The sequence below is a fragment of the Hylobates moloch genome, unplaced genomic scaffold, assembly GCF_009828535.3.
Source record: "Hylobates moloch isolate HMO894 unplaced genomic scaffold, HMol_V3 SCAFFOLD_15, whole genome shotgun sequence".
In the NCBI taxonomy this organism is placed as follows: Eukaryota; Metazoa; Chordata; class Mammalia; order Primates; family Hylobatidae; genus Hylobates; species Hylobates moloch.
Genome location: NW_026652290.1, coordinates 41,078,970 through 41,099,323, shown reverse-complemented (window position 1 = coordinate 41,099,323; position 20,354 = coordinate 41,078,970). Strand labels below are relative to the sequence as shown.

General features: G+C 40.6%; 1 protein-coding gene across 50 annotated transcripts in view; it reads left to right on the top strand.

Moving 5' to 3' along the window:
* Positions 1-20,354, top strand: part of MAP4K4 (mitogen-activated protein kinase kinase kinase kinase 4) — a 162,592-nt gene that overhangs the window by 54,421 nt on the left and 87,817 nt on the right. For all 50 annotated transcript variants that reach the window (XM_058428192.1, XM_058428196.1, XM_058428203.1 and 47 more), the window contains one exon: positions 4,327-4,383. In XM_058428192.1, coding sequence (XP_058284175.1) covers positions 4,369-4,383 — 15 coding nt within the window. In that variant the 5' untranslated portion in view covers positions 4,327-4,368. Of the gene's footprint in view, positions 1-4,326; positions 4,384-20,354 lie in introns of those variants that run through there.

The following is a 20,354-nucleotide window of genomic DNA, read 5'->3' as shown; positions in this document are numbered from 1 at the left end:
AGTTTTCTTCTTAAAAAAAAAATACATTTTTTTCTGAAATTTAAAGACTAAAAATGAACCAGAAACTAAGAAGGTTGCTCTATCAAAGGGGATAACGGTTCTGGTTATTTGAGCCATTCAAGCTACGTGAAATGATGTTGACTGGAAGAAAAATTTTAATTCTAAATCATGCTATGTCTGCTAACCCTTAAAAGCATAGAGGGGAAATAACTTAAGCTGTTTCTTTGAAAACAAAATATTTTGATAGAAATTTGACGGGTTAGTAGAAACAGTAGGAGTCCCTCTCTTGAAGTACATATATAAAATCACTGTGGAAAGGGGATCCTGCTGCCATTGTACCATGGGCAGATAACTGAAGAAAATTCAAAGTTCCTCATCTGTAGAATAGGCTAGTGACCTGCTTTGTTGCCCTCATAGGATTTTTTAGGATCCGTTGAGAAAATAGATGTAAATAGTATTTGGGGGCTTTTAAATCACTAATTGTCTTAAAAACACATTAATGTTTACATGGCACTGTATAAATAAAGCAAACCATGAATCTTTAATCTCTGCCATCTGGCATTTTATATTTATTTTATCGCTGGATGGGATACTGTGCCCAAGAAATGTAGATAATAGGACAAGAGAGTAACATTCATAAATGGATGCTAGGTATGTATATTTAATACTGACCAAGTAATTTACTGACATATTTAAAGAATGGATGATACAAGGGAAAAAAAAGACCCTGTTAAATATTAAATTCAAAATCTCTCCATGCACAAAGTTAGGTGTTTGAGTGACCCAGCATCAGGTGGGTCCAGAGTGATCCAGTAATCTAGAGTTAGGTGAAGGAACGTGATTTATTGCTCATCTTCAGTGAGTAGGCTGGATGAAGCAGCCCTTAAGAAACATTATAGAGGCCAAAATGGGGTGATATAATAGATGTCTAGCCCCAAACATCAGTGAGTAATGCCTTTTCCTGTGTCCTTAAGTTCCCAGCATAATGCAGTCCATTTATGGTTACGTGCATTTTCATTTTCTCTTTAAATGTCCTTCAGGTGGTATGAAGGAGGGTCGTGTGTTGTAGCTAAAGAGATGCCAGGAGAGGTGTGGTAAGGGTCTCCCTTGTGAGTTGGGCCACCCAGCTAGCGCAGGCTTAAGCTTGTAGCTTACCCTGAGAGGAGAGTCAGTATATTCCCTCTTGGGTGGTATTGAATAAATCACAGGCAAACTTTTGTCCTTAAAAAACTCTTGGTGTAGCTTCCTTAGCACACAATTATATGAATATTAACATTCAGTACATTGAGTCCCGGCTTTAGTTTTTCTCCCAAGACTATTTTTGCTGGCCATTTTGGTTCCTTTACACAAAGGTGACCCATCTCAGCAGGTAGATGATTACTATTAGTTTCAAATTTAGAAGTTTGCTTTTTTTTTTTTTTTTGAGACAGAGTCTCGCTCTGTCACCCAGACTGGAGTGCAGTGGCACGATCTCAGCTCACTGCAACCTCCACCTCCCGGGTTCAAGCGATTCTCCTGCCTCAGCCTCCTGAGTAGCTGGGATTACAGGTGCACGCCACCACGCTGGGCTAATTTTTGTATTTTTAGTAGATTCGAGGTTTCACCATGTTGGTCAGGCTGGTCTTGAACTCCTGACCGCAGGTGATCCACCGCCTTGGCCTCCCAAAGTTCTGGGATTACAGGCGTGAGCCACTGCACCTGGCCTTTTTTTTTTTTTTTTTTTTTAAATAGAGAAGTACATTATTTTAGCACCCCATTCCCTCCCCTTATATTGGCCATTCCTTTCAAAAATTGGAAATGAGCCTACATTGACTACATTTGAGACAATTGCAGTCTACAAGAAGAAAGGAGAAAGGAAATCAGCATGGGCCTTTGTTGGAGTCGAATGAGGATGAATCCCTGCCAAGAGCCCACAGGGTGTCAGGGTCAGGGCTAAGGCCTTACAGACTCTCTGCACTTGATCTACCACCTGCCTGACTCAGGAACGGGGGCGAGGCACCTGAACACGGGGTCAGAAACTCCTAGAACTTAAGCGACTTTCCTGAGGAAATACAGTGATGGGGTGATGGACAAGGAAAGAGAGCTTAAAGCTGCCTGGGTCCCAGATTAATTTTTCCCAGTACAGTGTCTTGTTTGAAAGGAGGAAGGCAGAATTCTTAGATGATTTTCTGGTTTAAATCTAAAATGGATCTAATTTGGAGACCTAGTAAGTGATAATGAAGACTGATGCTGTCACATGGTCTGGCCTCATCACAAAAATAATTGATTAGTTTTTAGTTCCTGATACTCTATTCCCTTAGTAAGGGAAACTCATGTTTTTTATAAAGCAGATGCTGAGTGAATTCACAGTTCTCAACTTTTATGCCACTTTCTGACTAAGTCTTGAGGATACACACTTGTGGTCTTGAGTTTAGGCATAGAGGGAAGCATAGACCGTTTTCTGTTGCTCCTTATGGCTTTATTTATGTTAAGATTTGTTTGAAAAAAGAAATAAAAAGGTACTACTCTATAAATGTCTGAGGAGGCTTTTTCATAGACCTGCGGATTTTCTTGATTTGTAGGGATCTTAGGTGTTACCATATCACATACTCAGAAAACCCTTCCATCCCCAACATTTTACTAACACATTGCCAATGCAGTATACTTAACCCTCTTGAAAAGAGGGAAAGCCGGGACAGTGCATGTGACATTTTCCCTCATCATTTGTTTTCTGTCAGCGAGAAATATGCTTTAGTAATTTGGAAATAAACTCACTGCAGGGGGTGAATAACAGGTTTGAAGGTTGGTTAGTTGCCAAGGAGATGAACTTTGTATGCTTATGTGGAAAGTATGAGAGGATCACTTAATACTATATCCTCTGAAGTTCTACTCTTTCTCCTTGGGTTCAAGAAAATCATCATTTGGTTTCAGGTTGTGTTGGCAGTCACAACTACAGGAGCTATCATTAATTTAGGGAAACAAGGTTCCAGGGTTGTGCTTGACCACTGACCATGTGCCACACAATGTTCTTTGTGCCCCATTTATTGTACACAGAAGCTCTATGAAGTGGACACTACTATGATCTCACTTATATAGATAGGAGCCTGAGGCACACCAAGTGGTGTCTTACCCAGGTACAGTTACTCAGTGTCATAGTTGTAATACAGTGTCATTTTCATAGAGTTGCTTTGTCCAAGTTGTAACTTGAGTTCCTACACAAACTCTCCTCAGATTTGAAGTTTCAAAGTTCACAACTCTTTAAGTCATGAGAGCACAAGAGGGACAGGCTTTGGAAAATATAGGGATGTTCTTTCTGTTTTACATATGTTGCAGAAGGACCATTTCTCACAAAGTTGTTAAGTAGATCATGCTCAGCATATTTGGATGCTCCTTGCTACTGGCCTGAGAAATGACCAGCAGGGCATTGTGAAGAGTGGGTAGAGAGTAACAAGACTGACAGTAATTAAACCCAGTACTCCTCATCTGGGTGAAAGGAAAATGATATCAAGTATGTCTGAAATCTAGTGATATAAATGGGTTACAGGATTTTAGATTCTAGGTGAGGCATTATAATACACCTGTAAGAAACCTGTCTCCCTCGTCCCCCCAATTTCTTTATACACTTAAAAAAAATTCCAGAATTTTAAAGAAGTGTATAAAGAAATTGGTGGGAGGAGGGAAATAATTTTAAAAAATGAATTTGTTCGATAGTTTCCTCATGTTATGCTTTAGCTTATTTCTTTCTTGCAGTCCCTGTATTGGGACTGCAGGAGAGCTTCAAAGAAGACTTTCAGTGTAATTCTTGTGAAATAAAGGAATGGGTATTGGGAATACACAGGGAAAAATTACAGTTATCCATTTTTGACAATAAAATGTCTAGAGGGTTTTTTGGGGTAATTTTTTTTTCCTGTAGCAAGTTAAGAAGGAAAGGAAGGCCAACATGATTTGTAGGAAAAAAAAGTTTCTTCGAGATAGTGTTATGTAAATTAAACCTGTGAAGGAAAGAAGTGTAAAATATAGGAAAATATAAAGAAAAAGTTAAATCCTTATTAGAAAAAAAAAAGTTTCTTCGAGATAGTGTTATGTAAATTAAACCTTTAAAGGAAAGAGGTAATTGATGCTTTATCAAAAACTCATTTGTTCAACGAGTTGTCTTGCTTATTAAGTGTGGTTCATTATAAACCATATTGTTATATTAGAGAGCACAGGACTATTTCGTCATCACTTTTGGTTAGTAAGAGATAAGTATAGATGAGATACGATTTGTTGGAAACTTCAGCCATTTTGTTCTAATGATTGTGCAAAAAATTTGGTGCCGATTTTTGATCTATTTTTTCTGTTTTTCAGGGTCGACATGTTAAAACGGGTCAGTTGGCAGCCATCAAAGTTATGGATGTCACTGAGGTAAGATTGAGTCACACACGTTTTTAAATAAATTGTTAGATGGAAGACAAAGATACCCCCAACAACATAGAGTATTACTCTGTTTGGAAAATCTGATTACTTGAACAAATTGCCCTCCTGTGACATTGTGGGTTCATAGGTCCAGTGGACTAGTTGGCCTAAATTGTAGTACATGGTCTCCAAGTAACTAAAAGGCAGTAGCATTTTCTCAAAACACACGCAGTGCACACACACATCTGAGCGATGTCATCCTTGGCAACGTAATGGGACATAATTGGAAACATCTTCTCTAATGGAAAAGAAAAAATTTGAAAAGGGATCATGGAGGTCACATGAATAGGGAGATGGAGAGTTTCGAGTGGAGAAAAGCTTCTCTAGGGTATTAGGCCACATTTGTGCCATTTCTTTTATTTTTAACACGGGGGAGGAAAACAGACCCAGCCAAGTTCCCAGAGGTTGGAAAACAGAAACATCTGCTAGAATGCTGAGCAGATTGTTGGCAAAATTTAGTAGCAAAAAATAGTTCTTGAAATGGTCGCATGAGGATTTACTGTGCAGCTTTAGATGGGAAAGAGGAGAACGTGACCGAGACAGAAAGTAAGTGTACGTGTGCCCATGTGTGTGCATGTAATATATGCATGAGCCCATATTTAAATTCTTTAAAAATAGTAGTAGATTATAATGAACTAAATCAATTTTATTTTAAATTATTTTTATCTGAAATTTTACTTCATGCTCATGTTTGCCCCTAACTTGCCTAGTTATGAGTAGGATTCAATATCATATTTCACAGATTCTAGAAAGAGTTCACTCGTAGCATTGGAGATTTGGGATAACTTTAAATCCAGCCATAATTTCCCCAAGTCTGGGGTCTGTCAAGGGAGATAATGGCTAACCTGATCTCCTGTGTGCTATCCAGAGAGCAAAATCTCCTCCTTTGCCTTGCTCTCTGCTGGGTCTCTGACAATATGGTCATCTTCAGCATGGGTATTTGTCAGTAAGAATTGGAAAACACTGTTGTCTGTGGACCACAGGACAACTGATGGAGCCTTTCATAAGTATTTGAAGATGTGACATTTTATGAGGTGACCACTCTCTTTTCTCTGTTAAAGAGAATAATGGGTACTTTAAAATGAAAATGTACCATTGCTTGAATGGCCAAAAGATTCTCCTTGACATACTGTGATGTAGACTATTCTGTTGTATTATAGTGATCCTATCTTGGTGTACAGCTCAGTGGGAAATTGGATGCTTTCCAATAAAATATTATTTTAAGATGACTTTAAATTTTACTGAAGGAACAGTAACTTCTTATTTATAATTTAAATACAGTAGTTGAGCTATTTATGAAGTACCCTCTTTGTGAATGGAATTATCAATACTACCTTCCTACCAAAGTCTCCATTCCGAATGCTGTGCATCTTGCCGGTGCCGTGTTGGGAGTGGTATTGCTGGAAAATATGGTCTTTGCATATTTATTAACACACTTTTTGACTTGTTTACTGGCAGACTTGTAGGTACAATTTTAAATGTAATCTTTTGGAATTTTATGAACTTAGAGTTCACCCTTATGGTGTCATTCAACCTGTGCTGCCTCCCCTGACACAGCTGTTGTGGCCGGTCAGGATATGTCCTCTTTCACATCTCTAATGGAATCTAAATGTGGTTTGCCTTCTCTGTAGAGCTCTTCTTCACCTAAGCCTGGCTCTGATTATAAGTGTGCAATACGTGATCACTGTAAAAAAAAGTGTAAAATATAGGAAAATATAAGGAAAAAGTTAAATCCTTATACTTCTGCCACCTTCTCCTCCTCCTCCTCCTCCTCCTCCTCCTCCTCCTCCTCCTCCCCCTCCTCCCCCTCCTCCCCCTCCCTTCTCCCTTCTCCCTTCTCCCTTCTTCCTTCTTTCTTCTTCTTCTTTCTTCTTATTTTTTGAGATGGAGTCTTCACTCTGTCACCCAGGCTAGAGTGCTGTGGCGCAGTCTCTGCTCATTGCAACCTCCACCTCCTGGGTTCAAGCAGTTTTCCTGCCTCGGCCTCTGTAGTAGCTGGGATTACAGGCTCCCATTGCCACGCCCAGCTAATTTTTGTATTTTAGTAAGACAGGGTTTCACTATATTGGCCAGGCTGGTCTTGGACTCCTGACTTCAAGCAATTCACCTGCCTCAGCCTCCCAAAGTGCTGGGATTACAGGTGTGAGCCACCGTGTCTGGCCCTCTGCTACCTTATAATAGCTATTGTTAGTGCTTTGGTGTATTTCCTTTCAATCATGTCTCTGTGAACATGACTATAAAATACATACTGATATGTGTAATGGATGCTTTTGTATCCCACTTTTGTTGAGTTGTGTACAAAAGGTATTTTCTTGCCTGAAAAATCAGGCAATGTTGGATACATGCATGATATAAGTAGTTTTGGGACTCCTTTAAAAGCAATTATTACAAAACCCATGTATTCAGGTAAAATGAAAACCAGATGGTGAGTCTTCAAATAAGTATTACACAAACACAATCAACTATTTACCGTATTGTCCATGTTTCTTGTGTGCTGTTTTCATACAGTGACCTTTGCTATAGCATGGGGCACAGTCATTGCCCGTAGTAAGTGTTGCTTATGGATAGAGGGCCGTGTACAGCAGGCAGCCTGGAAAACATGCCCTTGCCAAGCCTGCATGTCAAAGCTCCTCTTAGCTCCTCTTGTGCAGTTGTAGGCATTGGCCTGGTTGGGACCTGGAAGCAAGTGGGGAGCAGGCTGAGTGAGAGAGATTTTGCAGCATGTGCATCTGGTTCCAACTCCAGCAGGAGGGGTTGTTGGAGCGTGTTCTCTTGACGAGAACAGGACTCTTCATGGTTTTTGTTTTTGTTTTTGTTTTTGTTTTTTTACCTCCACTTAGTTTCATCTCAGGAGGAAAAAGGTGCAAATACCTGTTTTTCGGAAAAATCACAGATTTGTTCTGACTCTTCAGGTGAAAGTGAGAGGCAGTTACCAGGCCACTAGTTATTCCTCAGGCCCAGAAGGCAAGAATTGTAGCAGATGTGGGAAATTGAATGGTGTGGCTGCTCTTCTCCCGAGCTGTCAGCTGTTGGCAGACTGAATGAATCCAGCTCTGGAGCTGGCTGCAGACAATGCAAAGATGTGGGCCCACTTCACTTGCTTTACTTGATTATGTGAATCTGGAAAACAAAAGCAGCTGAGAATTCAGATTTCATCCTGGGGTGAGGTGACAAGGGACTATGGAGGAAACCAAGGGGTCTGGAAGCGGGGAGACATTTATTTGCAAGAGATGTCAAGTTCTCTTCAAATTTTGTGTGTGAGTACTTTAGCTGTATTAAGAATTGACTATCCTTAGGATTTTGAAAGGCTCTTTTTAGGGAAAGCATGTCTTTTATCTGATTGGTTTTGGGAAGGGCTTAAGGAACAGATTAAGGATGTGCTCAGAGTGGATGCAGCAGATCTATAATGTGGTTTGTTTTTTGTTTTAAATAATGACAGATTCAGAGGATTTACAGAAAAATGTATAGGGAGGTCTTATGTACCCTTCATTCAGTTTTCCTGATAAAATCTTGCATAACTGTAGTACAATATTATAACTTAAGTACACGCACAAAACAAAGCAAGGCAAATGATTGCTTTTACCAGTGATTTCTCAAGTTGGAGTTCATAAACTCTTTGAGGTTTGTCTCTGAGAACAGAATTTTATTTTGCATTTTGATAGTATCCCCCAACTTTTTATTATGAAAAAGTTCATACATCCAGAACTGTTGAAAGAATGAACACTCTCACCTCTTGACTTACATTCAACATTTGTTAACATTTTGTTCGTGTGTGTATACTGTTATTGAAAATAATTACAGCTATCACCATGACACTTCACCTGAAAATACTTGAGCATGCTTGTCTTAAAGACAGTCTTCTACGTATCATAAAATTTTACCTAATGTTCAGTCTACATTCATATATCTTTGATTGTGCCAAGAATGTTTTTGTAACTCTTTTCGAATCATAGTCCAGGTTTATGCACTATACTTAGTTATCTTATCGTTTATTTTTAAGCAGTAAGTTTCTCTTTACTTTCCTGCCTCCATTTTTATTTTTATTTTTTTTAAAGAAAATTGACTTTTGTAAGAATTTAGCCAAAATGTTTGTAAAGTATCCTGTATTCTGGATTTGATGGTTTCCTCATGTTATGCTTGAACTTGTTCCTTTCTCTCCTATATTTCCTGTAAACTGGAAATATGTTGAGAGGTTTGATTAGATGCAGATTAAATATTTTTTGGCAAGAACACCTCAGTGGTGGTATTGGGTACTTCATACTGCCTCACGTCGGGGGGTACGTCAGTTCTAGGTGAAGCCCACTTCACTCATAGCCTTCCCATTATTAGTGAAGCCAAGTTGGGTCACTTGGAGGTGACTGCCAGCGTTCTCCACCATAAGGGTGCATTGTTAGTTTTACATTTCCTAAGTTATCTATCTCCAGGGTGATACTTTGGCGCTGTGTGAATATTCTGTTCATGAGCAACCTTTCAACTAATGGCTTTGGCATTCATTTAATGATTCTTGCCTAGGTTAGTTATTATTGCAAAATGATGATTTTACGTTCTTCCTTCTGTATTTGTTAGTCAACAACAGTCTGTAGAAGAGTTTCCTACTTACGCCTTCCCTTCTCTCTTTGGATATTCCTGTGGACATGAGTGGTTTTATTTAATGTGTTTCCATCAATTACAGCTGTTATTATTACATAATCAAGTTGTACCATATTTGGCAACGAGAGCCTTTGACATGACCGCAATGGGTCCCCAGTGGAGTCTGTGGCCTTTTGACGTGCCGCTATTAGTTTTTGAGTACTTCCTTGTTTTCTGGGACAAGTAGATATTTGAAACTCACCTACCAAGACATGGAATCCTCTCCTCTGAGGAGCCTTAGTTCTGTTGAGTGGGAAATGTATTTGTAGACTAATATCTGGATGCTAAGTATGCTCATTGCTACTGAGGTATTACTGCTTCTAGGCCCTTTGAGTAGACAGAGCTAAGAAATACATTTTTTTCAAAAACCAGAATTTCTTAATTTCTTCTGTCTTGTATATCTTATATTTCTTTGTCTTTTCTCTTATACTGAAAATATTGGTTCCTAATAAAACAACACATTTTTATGTTCAGTGAATATAAAATTCACAGTATTATTATAATATTACTACTTAAAATAGACATGGAGGGGAGAAGTTTAAGATTTTTCTGAAGTTATTTTGGCCCTTTGCTTTGGATAAATCAAGGACAAACATTCTTAGGTTAATGCAGAGAGAACAGAGGCAAACTTACTATGTGGTGTTTTATGTTAGATGGGGATGAAACGGTGCTCTTTGGAATGAATGATGTTTGACTGCATTTCATCAGCACTGAGTAGCAGAGCTGCATCCAGTCCATTCTTCTGGCCTGTCCAGTGGTCTTTCCAACATGTGGTCCTTTTTCTCAGCCACTCGGGCATAGGATGGTGTTAAAGCAGGGGATTCTCAAAATGTAGCTATTGGACCAGCAGCTGCTGCGAGTACTTGAAAACTTGTTAGAAATGCAGCCTCTGGTTCCATCCCAGATTACTGCATCAGAAACTCTGGACTGGAGCCCTCCAAAAAATTCTAATGCACCTTCAAGTTTGAAACCCCCTGCTTTAATGGAACTTTAGGAAAGAAAGAGCCCACTCCCTTCTGTCTGTCTGTGAAGAACTGCAGCTCAGAGACGCTGATACTTCTTGCTCAGGAGTACATTGTTCATTAGACACTGCAGGAATTAGAACCTGGATCTTTGATTCCCTACTTACTGTACTTGTGAAAGTATAACCATTTCAAACATCAGGTTTTTAAGTAAGCTCGTTGAGTGAGCTGATTGGATCTGAACTTTAAAGGATAGATGGATCTTGACCACAGTTCTCCTTTTTAAAATTTGTTTTTAGCAGATTTGTCAGAGCAGACTTTCTTTTAGTGTTAAGACTACAGTGTCTGTGAATGGTAATTCTGTCATATTACTTAGGGGATGGGAAGATGTTGGGCATGATGTCTTTTGAGAGGCAGTTGGCAGATTGAGCATCTTCCAGTATTCCTAGCGCCATGTTCCATGGATATGTGGAAGTAAAAGCTGTGTAAAAGCCCTTCCTAGACCTTCCCTAGAGCAGCCACGTAAGAATCTGGCCTCTGCCTGTCATTATATGTGGAAAGGCAAGAGCCGTACAAGAAGCTAAGCAATATATGTCACTTCTGTTGGACAGACTTTTGAATGCCTTCTGAGCTCTGACCATGCATGGGCAGGACACCTTGCTCTCAGGGAGTTCATGCTTTGGTACGAGGGAGTAAAACAAGCATATTCCAGTGATAACACAAGGCCATGTAACACTGAACAATTTTACCCTTTTCATTTGGAGGGGAGCACAATGTAATGAATGTGTTGTTCTTGTCTAGACTGAAAATAAGAACAAAAGGAAGGGAGGGAGAGATCTCTGTGGGCTGTGGGACCTATTGTTCTATTCTGTTATTCCTCAGAGGCCAGCTAAATGCTACAGGCCTTACAGCTTGGTACTGGCTTCTTCTGTTTTAGAGAGCTGGTGACACTTTCTCCCTGTGCTTTGCATGACTCTGGCAGACTTACCATAGGATCATTCAAGGTTGTCAGGGTGAGCCAGAAATGCATTAGTTTTTGACAGTCTGTATCCCCCTCCTGCACTGCCCCCTCCCTCCTTATCTTCTGCTTTTAAAATGAACTACCTTTTTTCCCTTAGCTACTGAGAGAAAAACTAATGTGTCATGTCTGTGGGATGCTAAATTTCCTCATCTGGTATTTTCTTACCTTAGACAACTTTTAACCTGATTTGAATGATCTTTGATTGTAAATTTTAATTTCCCAATTTGGATTGGTTTCCTTACTCAGCCTTGTGTAGATAGATAAAAGGCCACAGGTTTATTTATTTATTTATTTATTTATTTATTTATTTTTAAAATACTGGTACAAGACAAGACCTTGAAGAAAAGCTCTTAAAATCAGTTAAAATCAACTACATTTTATTTAATTATTGATTTATTTTAACTAACAAGTGTAGTGATTTTGAGAACTAATAGTTCCACTGTATCTATCCTCATATATTACAACAGTGTTTTTCAACCTTCCCTTTTTTTTTCACTGTCTGTTCCCTATTAAGCTTTTTAAAACATTCTTTTCGTTTTTTTTTTTTTTGGAGACAAGGTCTTACTCTGTTGCACATGCTAGAGTGCAGTGGCACAAGTCTAGCTCACCGTACCTCAAATTCCTAGACTCAAATGATCCCCCCCATCTCAGCCTCCTGAGTAGCTGGGACTACAGGAGTGTGCCACCTATAATAATTTTTTTTTTGAGAGACGGGGTCTTAACTATGTTGCCCAGGCTGGTCTCGAACTCCTGGGCTAAAGCAATCCTCACGTGTCGGCCTCCCAAAGTGCTGGGATTTACAGGTATGAGCCACAGCACCCGCCCTTCTCATCATTCCCTGTGAAATTTTAATAGTACAGATATACTGTATATCTGTATATAACTGTATATATGTTTATGTACTGTATATATGTCTTTACACTTAAAGTAGTAAATTTTCCTGAGGACGATATCAGCCCCATTGAGAACACTTGGTGTAGAGTAATATAAAAATATAAAATATGAAAATTCTCGCTGTTTTAACCCATTTAATAAGTCAGTAAGCAGAGGAAGGTTAAGACTAGGTTTGCTTTATGCCTCTGATGTTTTACATTTTTCATGTTGAAAAGTCTTCACTTTATTTATGGATGACAGCAGTTGGAATTCAGAGAGGTGATTGACCTGTCTAAAGTCACAATAGAGTCCTGGACTTGCTTTTATTACACCACATCTCCCAGTTCACTACAGGAGTATAGCAGTGGTATTCTGTATTTGGGTTTTAAAGTAGTGGTACCTAGCAAGATGCAATGCTATATAAGTAGTAGACACTCAAATATTTGATGAATTAAATAGGGTGTTCCATTTTTGGTGGTTGCATGAGTTCTGTGTGCTTGGAGAAAACATAGTAGATACACACTATTGGTTTCATGGTCCAAGAAAATAGTCTTCTATTGCAATATTTATAATTTTCTATGTCATTCTCATCTTCTGTAATCACAAATATTTGCATTTTAGATCTAACAATCATAAATAATAGCAAGACCTCTTACTTACTTTCACACTTAAATTTCATCCCTCTAGGAAAGAAAATTATTAGAAGGAGTGGTTAGGAGTGAGTACATTTCCGGGTTTCATTTTCAGAATTGTCACTGAACTAATAAAAATGATTTAACCTTTTGCTCATCTTTCCCAGGAACATAAATTTGAGGCCCATAAATAATTTTCAAGGTGAATTTATAGTGTATGAGCCTCCTAGGCAGTTAACCTCATTATTTAGTAGTCATATCCTGCCTTTTACCCCAAGACAGCAATACATATTTTTAAGCATGATAAAGCTCAGTTTCCTCATCTGTAAAATGGAATAATGCCTACTTCATAGGCTTTTGTCAGAATTAAAATTAATGTAAAGTATGTAGTCTATTAGTTTTTACATAGTAAATGTGAGTTTCCTTGTTACCTTCTCCTTATTAAAGACATTAAAATATCACTTTTGCTGAAGACTTTTTAACACTCCTGATACCCTCCTCAGCCAGTTACTCAAATGACCCACTTTCCACCTGCCTCCCTCCACCTGTGGCAATCGTTTTCGCCTTGTCTTTCCTTCCCTGCAGGCCCCTTCTTCAGCCCCTCTGTGGTTACAGCCATCACTGTTTGGTCCTTTGACAACTACCTTTGCCCTGTGAACTGTCTTCTTCTGCTGTGTATGTGTGTGGGGTTTTTTTGTTTGTTTGTTTCGTTTTTGATTTTTGTTTTTTGAGATAGGCCTCACTTTGTTGCCCAGGCTGGAGGGCAGCGGCACCATCTGGGCTCACTGCAGCCTGGACTTCCTGGGCTCAAGTGATCCTCCTACCTCAGCCTCCTGAGTAGGTGGGACTACAGATGTGTGACACCATGCCCAGCTAATTTTTAAAATTTTTAGTAGAGGCGAAGTCTTACTGTGTTGCCCAGGCTGGTCTCAAACTCCTAGGTGCAAGCTGTCTTCCTGCCTTGGCCATCCCAAAGTGCTAGGACTACTGATGTGAGCCAGTGAGCCCTGCCGATTCTTCTGCCGTTTTAATCATTAGCTAGAGAACAGTGGCCACATGTTCGTTTATGTGTATGTTGTTCTGTTCTAGATCATACCCTCTTGTAGGATTCTTTTAGCCCTTCTAGGTTCATGACAGCACCCTTCGTTCACATGAGTGGTGCTTAGCATATATTTGCTCTTTCTAAAGAATGCCCCAAGACAAAAGGCAGTTCTTGTTGTTGTTATTCTCCTTAAAAAAATTAATTATTGTTATTATTATTTTTTGAGACAGGATTTTACTTCATCCCCCAGGCTGGAGTGCAGTGGTGTGATCATGGCTCACTGCAGCCTCAACTTCCCAGACTCGAGATCTTCCCAGCTCAGCTTCCCGAGTAACTGGGACTAAAATTTTTTGTAGAGACTGGGTCTCCCTGTGTTTCCCAGGCTGGTCTCAAAGTCCTGGGCTCAAGCAGTCCTCCTGCCTTGGCTTCCCAAAGTGGTGGGATTATAGGCGTGAGGGACCACGCCTGGCCAAAAGGCAGTTTTAGAGGAGAATTTCCGAAAGTGTTTTGAGCAGTAGCAAAAAATATATATAGTGTCCCTTTTAAAAGATTAGAGATAGCCTTTATATTAATATTTATGTGCTACTATATTTTAATAATCATACATTTACAAATTTGTAGGCTAGTTTTAAATATTAAAAAGGAATAGAGAAAAGTATCATATTCATTCTTATTGAAAATATGACTACTAATTGCTTTGTTCAGATGTAATTTTGGTTCATTGGTACTGGAAATGGCAAATGTAAACCATGGTTTGTAGGTTTTTTGTTTTTGTTTTTAATGCTGTTCATGGAGTTGCACTAATTCATTTATTTAAACAAGTACTAAACACTTAGTCTTACAAACACTATTCTCAGCTCGGGTGGAATAGAAAGATTAATTATGCTTTAGGAATAACTATTCTTGATCTCTTGGTAAATTAAAACTTGCTGTGAAAGGATAATCTTTGTAATTGTTAATGAGCATTCTTCAAGCAGATTGAATATCCACAGTTTCTTAGTTTAATTTCATCATTTTATGAACCAAAGGCATTTTTTCTAAGTAAAATAAATGGTGAGTAAAAAAATCACCCAACAAATTTTGTATAATCTAAATTGCTGGTTTTTTTAAAAAAATGGATACTGCCCTTTCACCATCCCATCTCCTTTCCCCAGCTGCTGCTGCTGCTGCTTTCTTCTTTCTTCTTCTTTCTTTATTCTTTTCAGCTTTGGGTGGCTGTACATGCAAAGTTTTGTTTTTTATCTTGACACTTCCCATTCTTACTTCCATTCCTAGTAAATGTATAGAAAACAGTGTCGTGTTGGAGGTCCTCAAGACCATCCTCAATTTCGATTCCAGCACATAGGTGTACTCTCCGCTGTGATTTATAGCACAATGACAGGATCCAGAGCAAATTCAGCAAGAGAACAGGTACGTGGAAGGAAGTCTGAAGGGATTCAGGCACAGAATTTCCAAAGTCCTATCCCAGTGCAGTCACATAGGCCCTGTTTACTTCCTCCAGCAGAGCCGTAATGGCACATAGGAAATATTGTCAACCAAAGAAGCTTGCTAGAGACTCAGTGCATTGAATTTTTATTTGGGGATGGCAGTACAAGCAGCCTCTGCCTTGCATGCACCGAAAATTTCAGACTTCCAAAAGGAAAATAGGTGTTTGGCGTAAACCGCATTCTAGGTACAGTGAGCCACTCTTACCAGTTCTGGGAGTGGTAGAAACCCTACCCAGATCAAAATCCCAGATGCCAGCCGAAGGCCAACCTCATAAGCTGCCCTTTTTAGGGATGGTGTCAGGCTTCAGGACTAAGCAGACACCTCTCCTGAGTGCTGCATTGATATATCACCTGCCTCGTCAGCATCTCTACTTGGAAGTCCGATAGCCTACACTCGACACGTCTCATGTGAGTTCCTGTTCTTCCCCCATAAGCTTGTTGCACTTGGAGCCTTGTCTTTTCTCAGTTGGTGGCAACTCCACTCTCCTCATTGCTCAGGCCCAAAAAGGTTTTACATCCTGGGTGGACTGCTTGCTTTCTGTCCTGTACCACTTGGCTCATCTGTCAGGAAATCCTATTGGTTCTGCCTTCAAACAATGTCATTTGTGTCAAAATAATCTTGGTAGATAGTGAGTGTGGATAGATTGACTACAAGTTAGTAACTACTGGTTAGTATTTTTGAAATCATAATACGTTTTAAGGAGCCTGACGGTCTCCTCATAGTCTATGAGAGTCTGTAAGAACAAACACATACAAATCAGACCCTTCTCACCACAGCCACTGTGCTGCCACCCTTGGCTGCCCCTCTGGTTTTGGCTTCCACCCTCTGTTGCTTAGATTTCTACTGTAGCCCCTATCACGAGCCTCCTGCCTCCATGCTTGTTCTCCAGTCACTTCTCACTGTAGCAGCTGAGTGAAGCTTCGGAAACAAAGTCAGAATAGAGTCTTTCATGAAGGCTGCTTTCTTAGCTCAGAGTAAAAGTACGGGTTCTTACAGTGGCTGACACGACAGGGCCCTACTTGATTGGCCTCCCAGCCCTCCTCTCCTCCTACACAGTCACTCCAAGCACACAGGCCTGTTCACTATTTCTCCACCCTGCTCGCCTGATCCCGCCCGGAGACCTGTCACTTGCTGTTTGTTCCCTGTGCCTGGAATGCCACTCCCCCATGGCCGCGCAGCTCACTCCCGCACCTTCTTCATGCCTTGACACAGCAAATGGCCTCTTGCTACTCCTAAAGCTCTTGCCCTGTTCTATGTGACCGTATATAACTGGTGTATTTATTCTACTTAATGTATATCACTGCCTCCACCATGCCACTAACTGCCTGTCCCCCAAGAATATAAGCTCCATACATAGTGACAGGGATCTTTGTCTTTTTTTTTTTTTTTTTTTTTGAGATGGAGTTTTGCTCTTGTCACCCAGGCTCGCGTGCAATGGCATGATCTCTGCTCACTGCAACCTCCGCCTCCTGGGTTCAAGTGATTCTTCAGCCTCAGCCTCCCGAGTAGCTGGGATTACAGGCATCTGCCACCATGCTCGGCTAATTTTTGTATTTTTAATAGAAATGGGGTCTCACCATGTTGGCCAGGCTGGTCTCAAACTACTGACCTCAGGTGATCCACCCACCTCAGCCTCCCAAAGTGCTGGGGTTACAGGCGTGAGCCACTGTGCATGGCCAGTTTTTTTAGTGATATTTCATCCCATGTGCAAATTCAGTGCCTAGCATATAGTAGGCGTTTAGTAAACACTGTCGAATGAACAGTGCTTCCCCTTCTTTTTATATGTAAAAAACTCAAAACTCATGTAAGTTACATATGCTTGGTTGATGGCGTGTGTGTGTTTGTGTGTGTGTGTCTGTGTCTGCCTGTCTGCACAGGCCATGAAACTATTTGATGATTAAACAGTTTGGATTGTCTTTTAATTATATAGTGACATGCCCTTTGAGACGTGGTAAAATGAAGCAATACAGTTGGAAAGAAGGTTTTAGATAACCTGTGTCCATTCCTTTGAAACACTGAAAATGGTGAAGTCTTTTAACAGGATCTCTTTAGCACCCCTGCCCTTTTTTTTTTGCCTCCTGAATTTAGTTCCAATAACTGCTTTCCAGTTTACATTCTCTTCATAGGACTGGGGTATAAATTCTAGCCTAACCTGTCCATATGATAAAGCTTTCTGGAATTGCTTGTTTTATTAGTCTGTCAATGTCTCGTGAAAATCTATAGTAACAACATACACAGGATCTTAAACATTTGTATGACAGTGAAATCATTTCTAGAATAAAAGCTCTGATTGTTTAATTAGAGAAACGGACCTTCCCCCCCCCCCCCCCTTCACTACCATTAGCAGAATACCCTGACAGAAGGAAAGACATTTTTGGTGAGACATTTTTATCTCCTAGTTATTCTGACTTTTGTACTAACCTTACAGAAAAGAGAGTTGACTTCTGTGGGTTTGATCTAAAATGGGATTAGGGAGCCAGCTAGTTGATGGGCTGGGTTTTTAGCATCCAAACTTGCCATGTTGTAGTGTGCCGTTAATCCATAAATGGCCTCAGCATTGCAGAAAGCCAGGCTCTCTCTGCTCCAAGGGCAGAAAATCCCCTTAGAAAGCTGCCTTCTGGTGAATGAACAGCCCCTCTGTTCTATTGTTCCACGTTAGCCTGCAACATCTGTGCCACAGGTCAGACTCTCTCCCTTGGTTTTTAACTCTGTGCACTAACAGGGAACCCAGATTATATTTTGGCTGTGATCCTGCTCCCAGGCTTGCAAATTGTTTTGCAATTTGTTTTAATTGCAAAACGATTGTCCGTTGAACCTTGGGCATTATATGTAGTTCAGTATGTGTTAGAGGTTTTAGATTATGTTTAGAACTATGAAAATGATTTCATGGTGGGGTGAAAGAATTTTATTTCTGACTCCTCTCCCTGGTACTCTAAGATGCTGATTGGTCTCCAAGTCAGAGTGCAAATTCTGCCTAGATGGAAACCCGCCTCTGAAACAGGACTGCCACTGTCTGTCGGTTATCTGATGGTTATCATGATGTCCTTGGGGCTCTGAAGTCCCCAACGTGTCCAGGGGGCTTTTCTCTGAGTACAGGAACCTTGTGCCAGTTTTCCTTTACCCGTGTTTCTTTTATGTCTAGACATTCCCAGACACTTTTTTTCTCTCCTTAACATACCTGTGCTGTAGCAGCATGGCTGACAGGTCTTGGGAAACCGGTTCTTGAGGGTAGCTGTGTTTACTTGCCTTTGTCTATATGAGCACTGAATTCAGGAGAAGTGTCTTTATATATACAACCCTCAGTAGCTCTTAAATTTTTATATTTTGGGCCAGGTGCGGTGGCTCACGCCTGTAATCCCAGCATCTTGGGAAGCCGAGGTGGGTGGATCCTGAGGTCAGGAGGCCAGCCAACGTGTTGAAACCCTGTCTCTACTAAAGATACAAAAATTAGCCGAGCGTGGTGGTGCGTGACTGTAATCCCAGCTACTCCGGAGGCTGAGGCAGGAGAATCGCTCGAACCCAGGAGGCGGAGGTTGCAGTGAGCCAAGATTGCACCACCGCACTCCAGCCTGGGTGACAGGGCGAGACTCCAGCTCAAAAAAAAAAAAAAAATTGTAATAATATTTTGACCTTTTTATTGAAGTGAAGCATGCATACAGAAAAGTACACAAATTATAAACTCAGTAAATTTCCAAAAACTGTACATAACCCAATGGACCAGTCCCCCCCCCCCCCCCCCGCCAGAAACAGAACTTTGCCAGTACCCCAGGAGTGCACTCATATGCCCCTTGCAGTCACTAACTGTTCCATGCAAGGGTGACACTGTCCTGACTTCTCTCACCACATATTACTTTTGCCTGTGTCTGTTCTTGATATAAATGGAACCATACGGTACTCTATGTCTGGCTTCTTTCAGTTAGCATTATGTTTGTGAGGTCCACCCATATGGCTGCTTATAGGGAGAGCTCATTTATTCTCATTGCTTTTAGCATTCTGTGGTGTCCCACTAACTTCCAAGTGAATATATTCCTACCGTTGATATAATACTGGTTATGTGGCAGGTGCTGAATTGAATTGCTACAGAGATAGAAGGGAATTTACCTAGTCTAGGAAATTCTGTGATGGATAAGAGATGCTGAGGTGCAGGTTATAGGGAAGATATTCACGTCTGTATTTCTCATAGTTTGGGCATGGTTAAATATCTACTTCTTTTCTGATTTAATTGTGTTATCTTAACTGCAAGAGTCCTGAGAAAGAGTAGATGATGTTGCTGGCATGTGATTACTTGGGAACTTTACTGTCTGCTATCTTTGTTGGCTTACAGAGCTATTCCAACTACTACAGGTCTTCTGCAAAGAATTTGTGCAGCACTCCTTGGGATTCTTGTTTGGCCTGTGTCTCACTGCTGCTTCCTTCTCACCCTATTTCCAAGGCTGTCTACTTTCCTACTGACTTTGCTGCACTTGCAGCATGTCCTCCCCGTGCTCCCTTAAGGTGGTGTAGGTTTGGGGTGGAATAAAGATAGGGAGACACAGCCAAATACAAAAATTCCAAGCAAGCCTGCGTTCTTGCCCCACCCCACCCACCATACCCTGCTCCTGTCCCCACCTTGTCTCTTACAGATGATGAAGAAAGAAATCTCTTAAGTTCTACTCATTCCTGTTTTTAATGAGAAGGATGTTTTAAAAACAAGGTCTTTGATATGACATTTTGTCATACCTAGGAGAGCAACAATAACAGCAGTAACTGCTAGGTTGAGGGAATCTGTAGTTAGGTGGTATTTCCTGGTGATGAGTCATCTTCCCCCCAGGACCCTTGGGGATCTTTCTTTCGTGAATGAGTGAGGGGGAAGGCATTTATGCAAGAAAAGAGTGAATGCCTTCATTTCAGCTGTTTCACTTTTTTTTTTTTTTTTTTTTGAGGCGGAATCTCGCCCTGTCACCCAGGCTGGAGTGCAATGGTACGATCACAGCTCACTGCAACCTTCACGTCCCGGGTTCAAGCAATTCTTCTGCCTGAGCCTCCCTAGGAGCTGGGACTACAGGCACGCACCACCCCGCCCGGCTTATTTTTATATATATATTTTTAGTAGAGACGGGGTTTCGTCATATTGGCCAGGCCGGTGTTGAACTCCTGACCTCGTGATCTGCCCGCCTTGGCCTCCCAAAGTGCTGGGATTGCAGGCGTGAGCCACTGTGTCCGGCCTCAGCTGTTTCACTTTTAATGTGCCCAGTGAACTCACTTCTGTTCACTTACTGAAGATGCTGGATTTT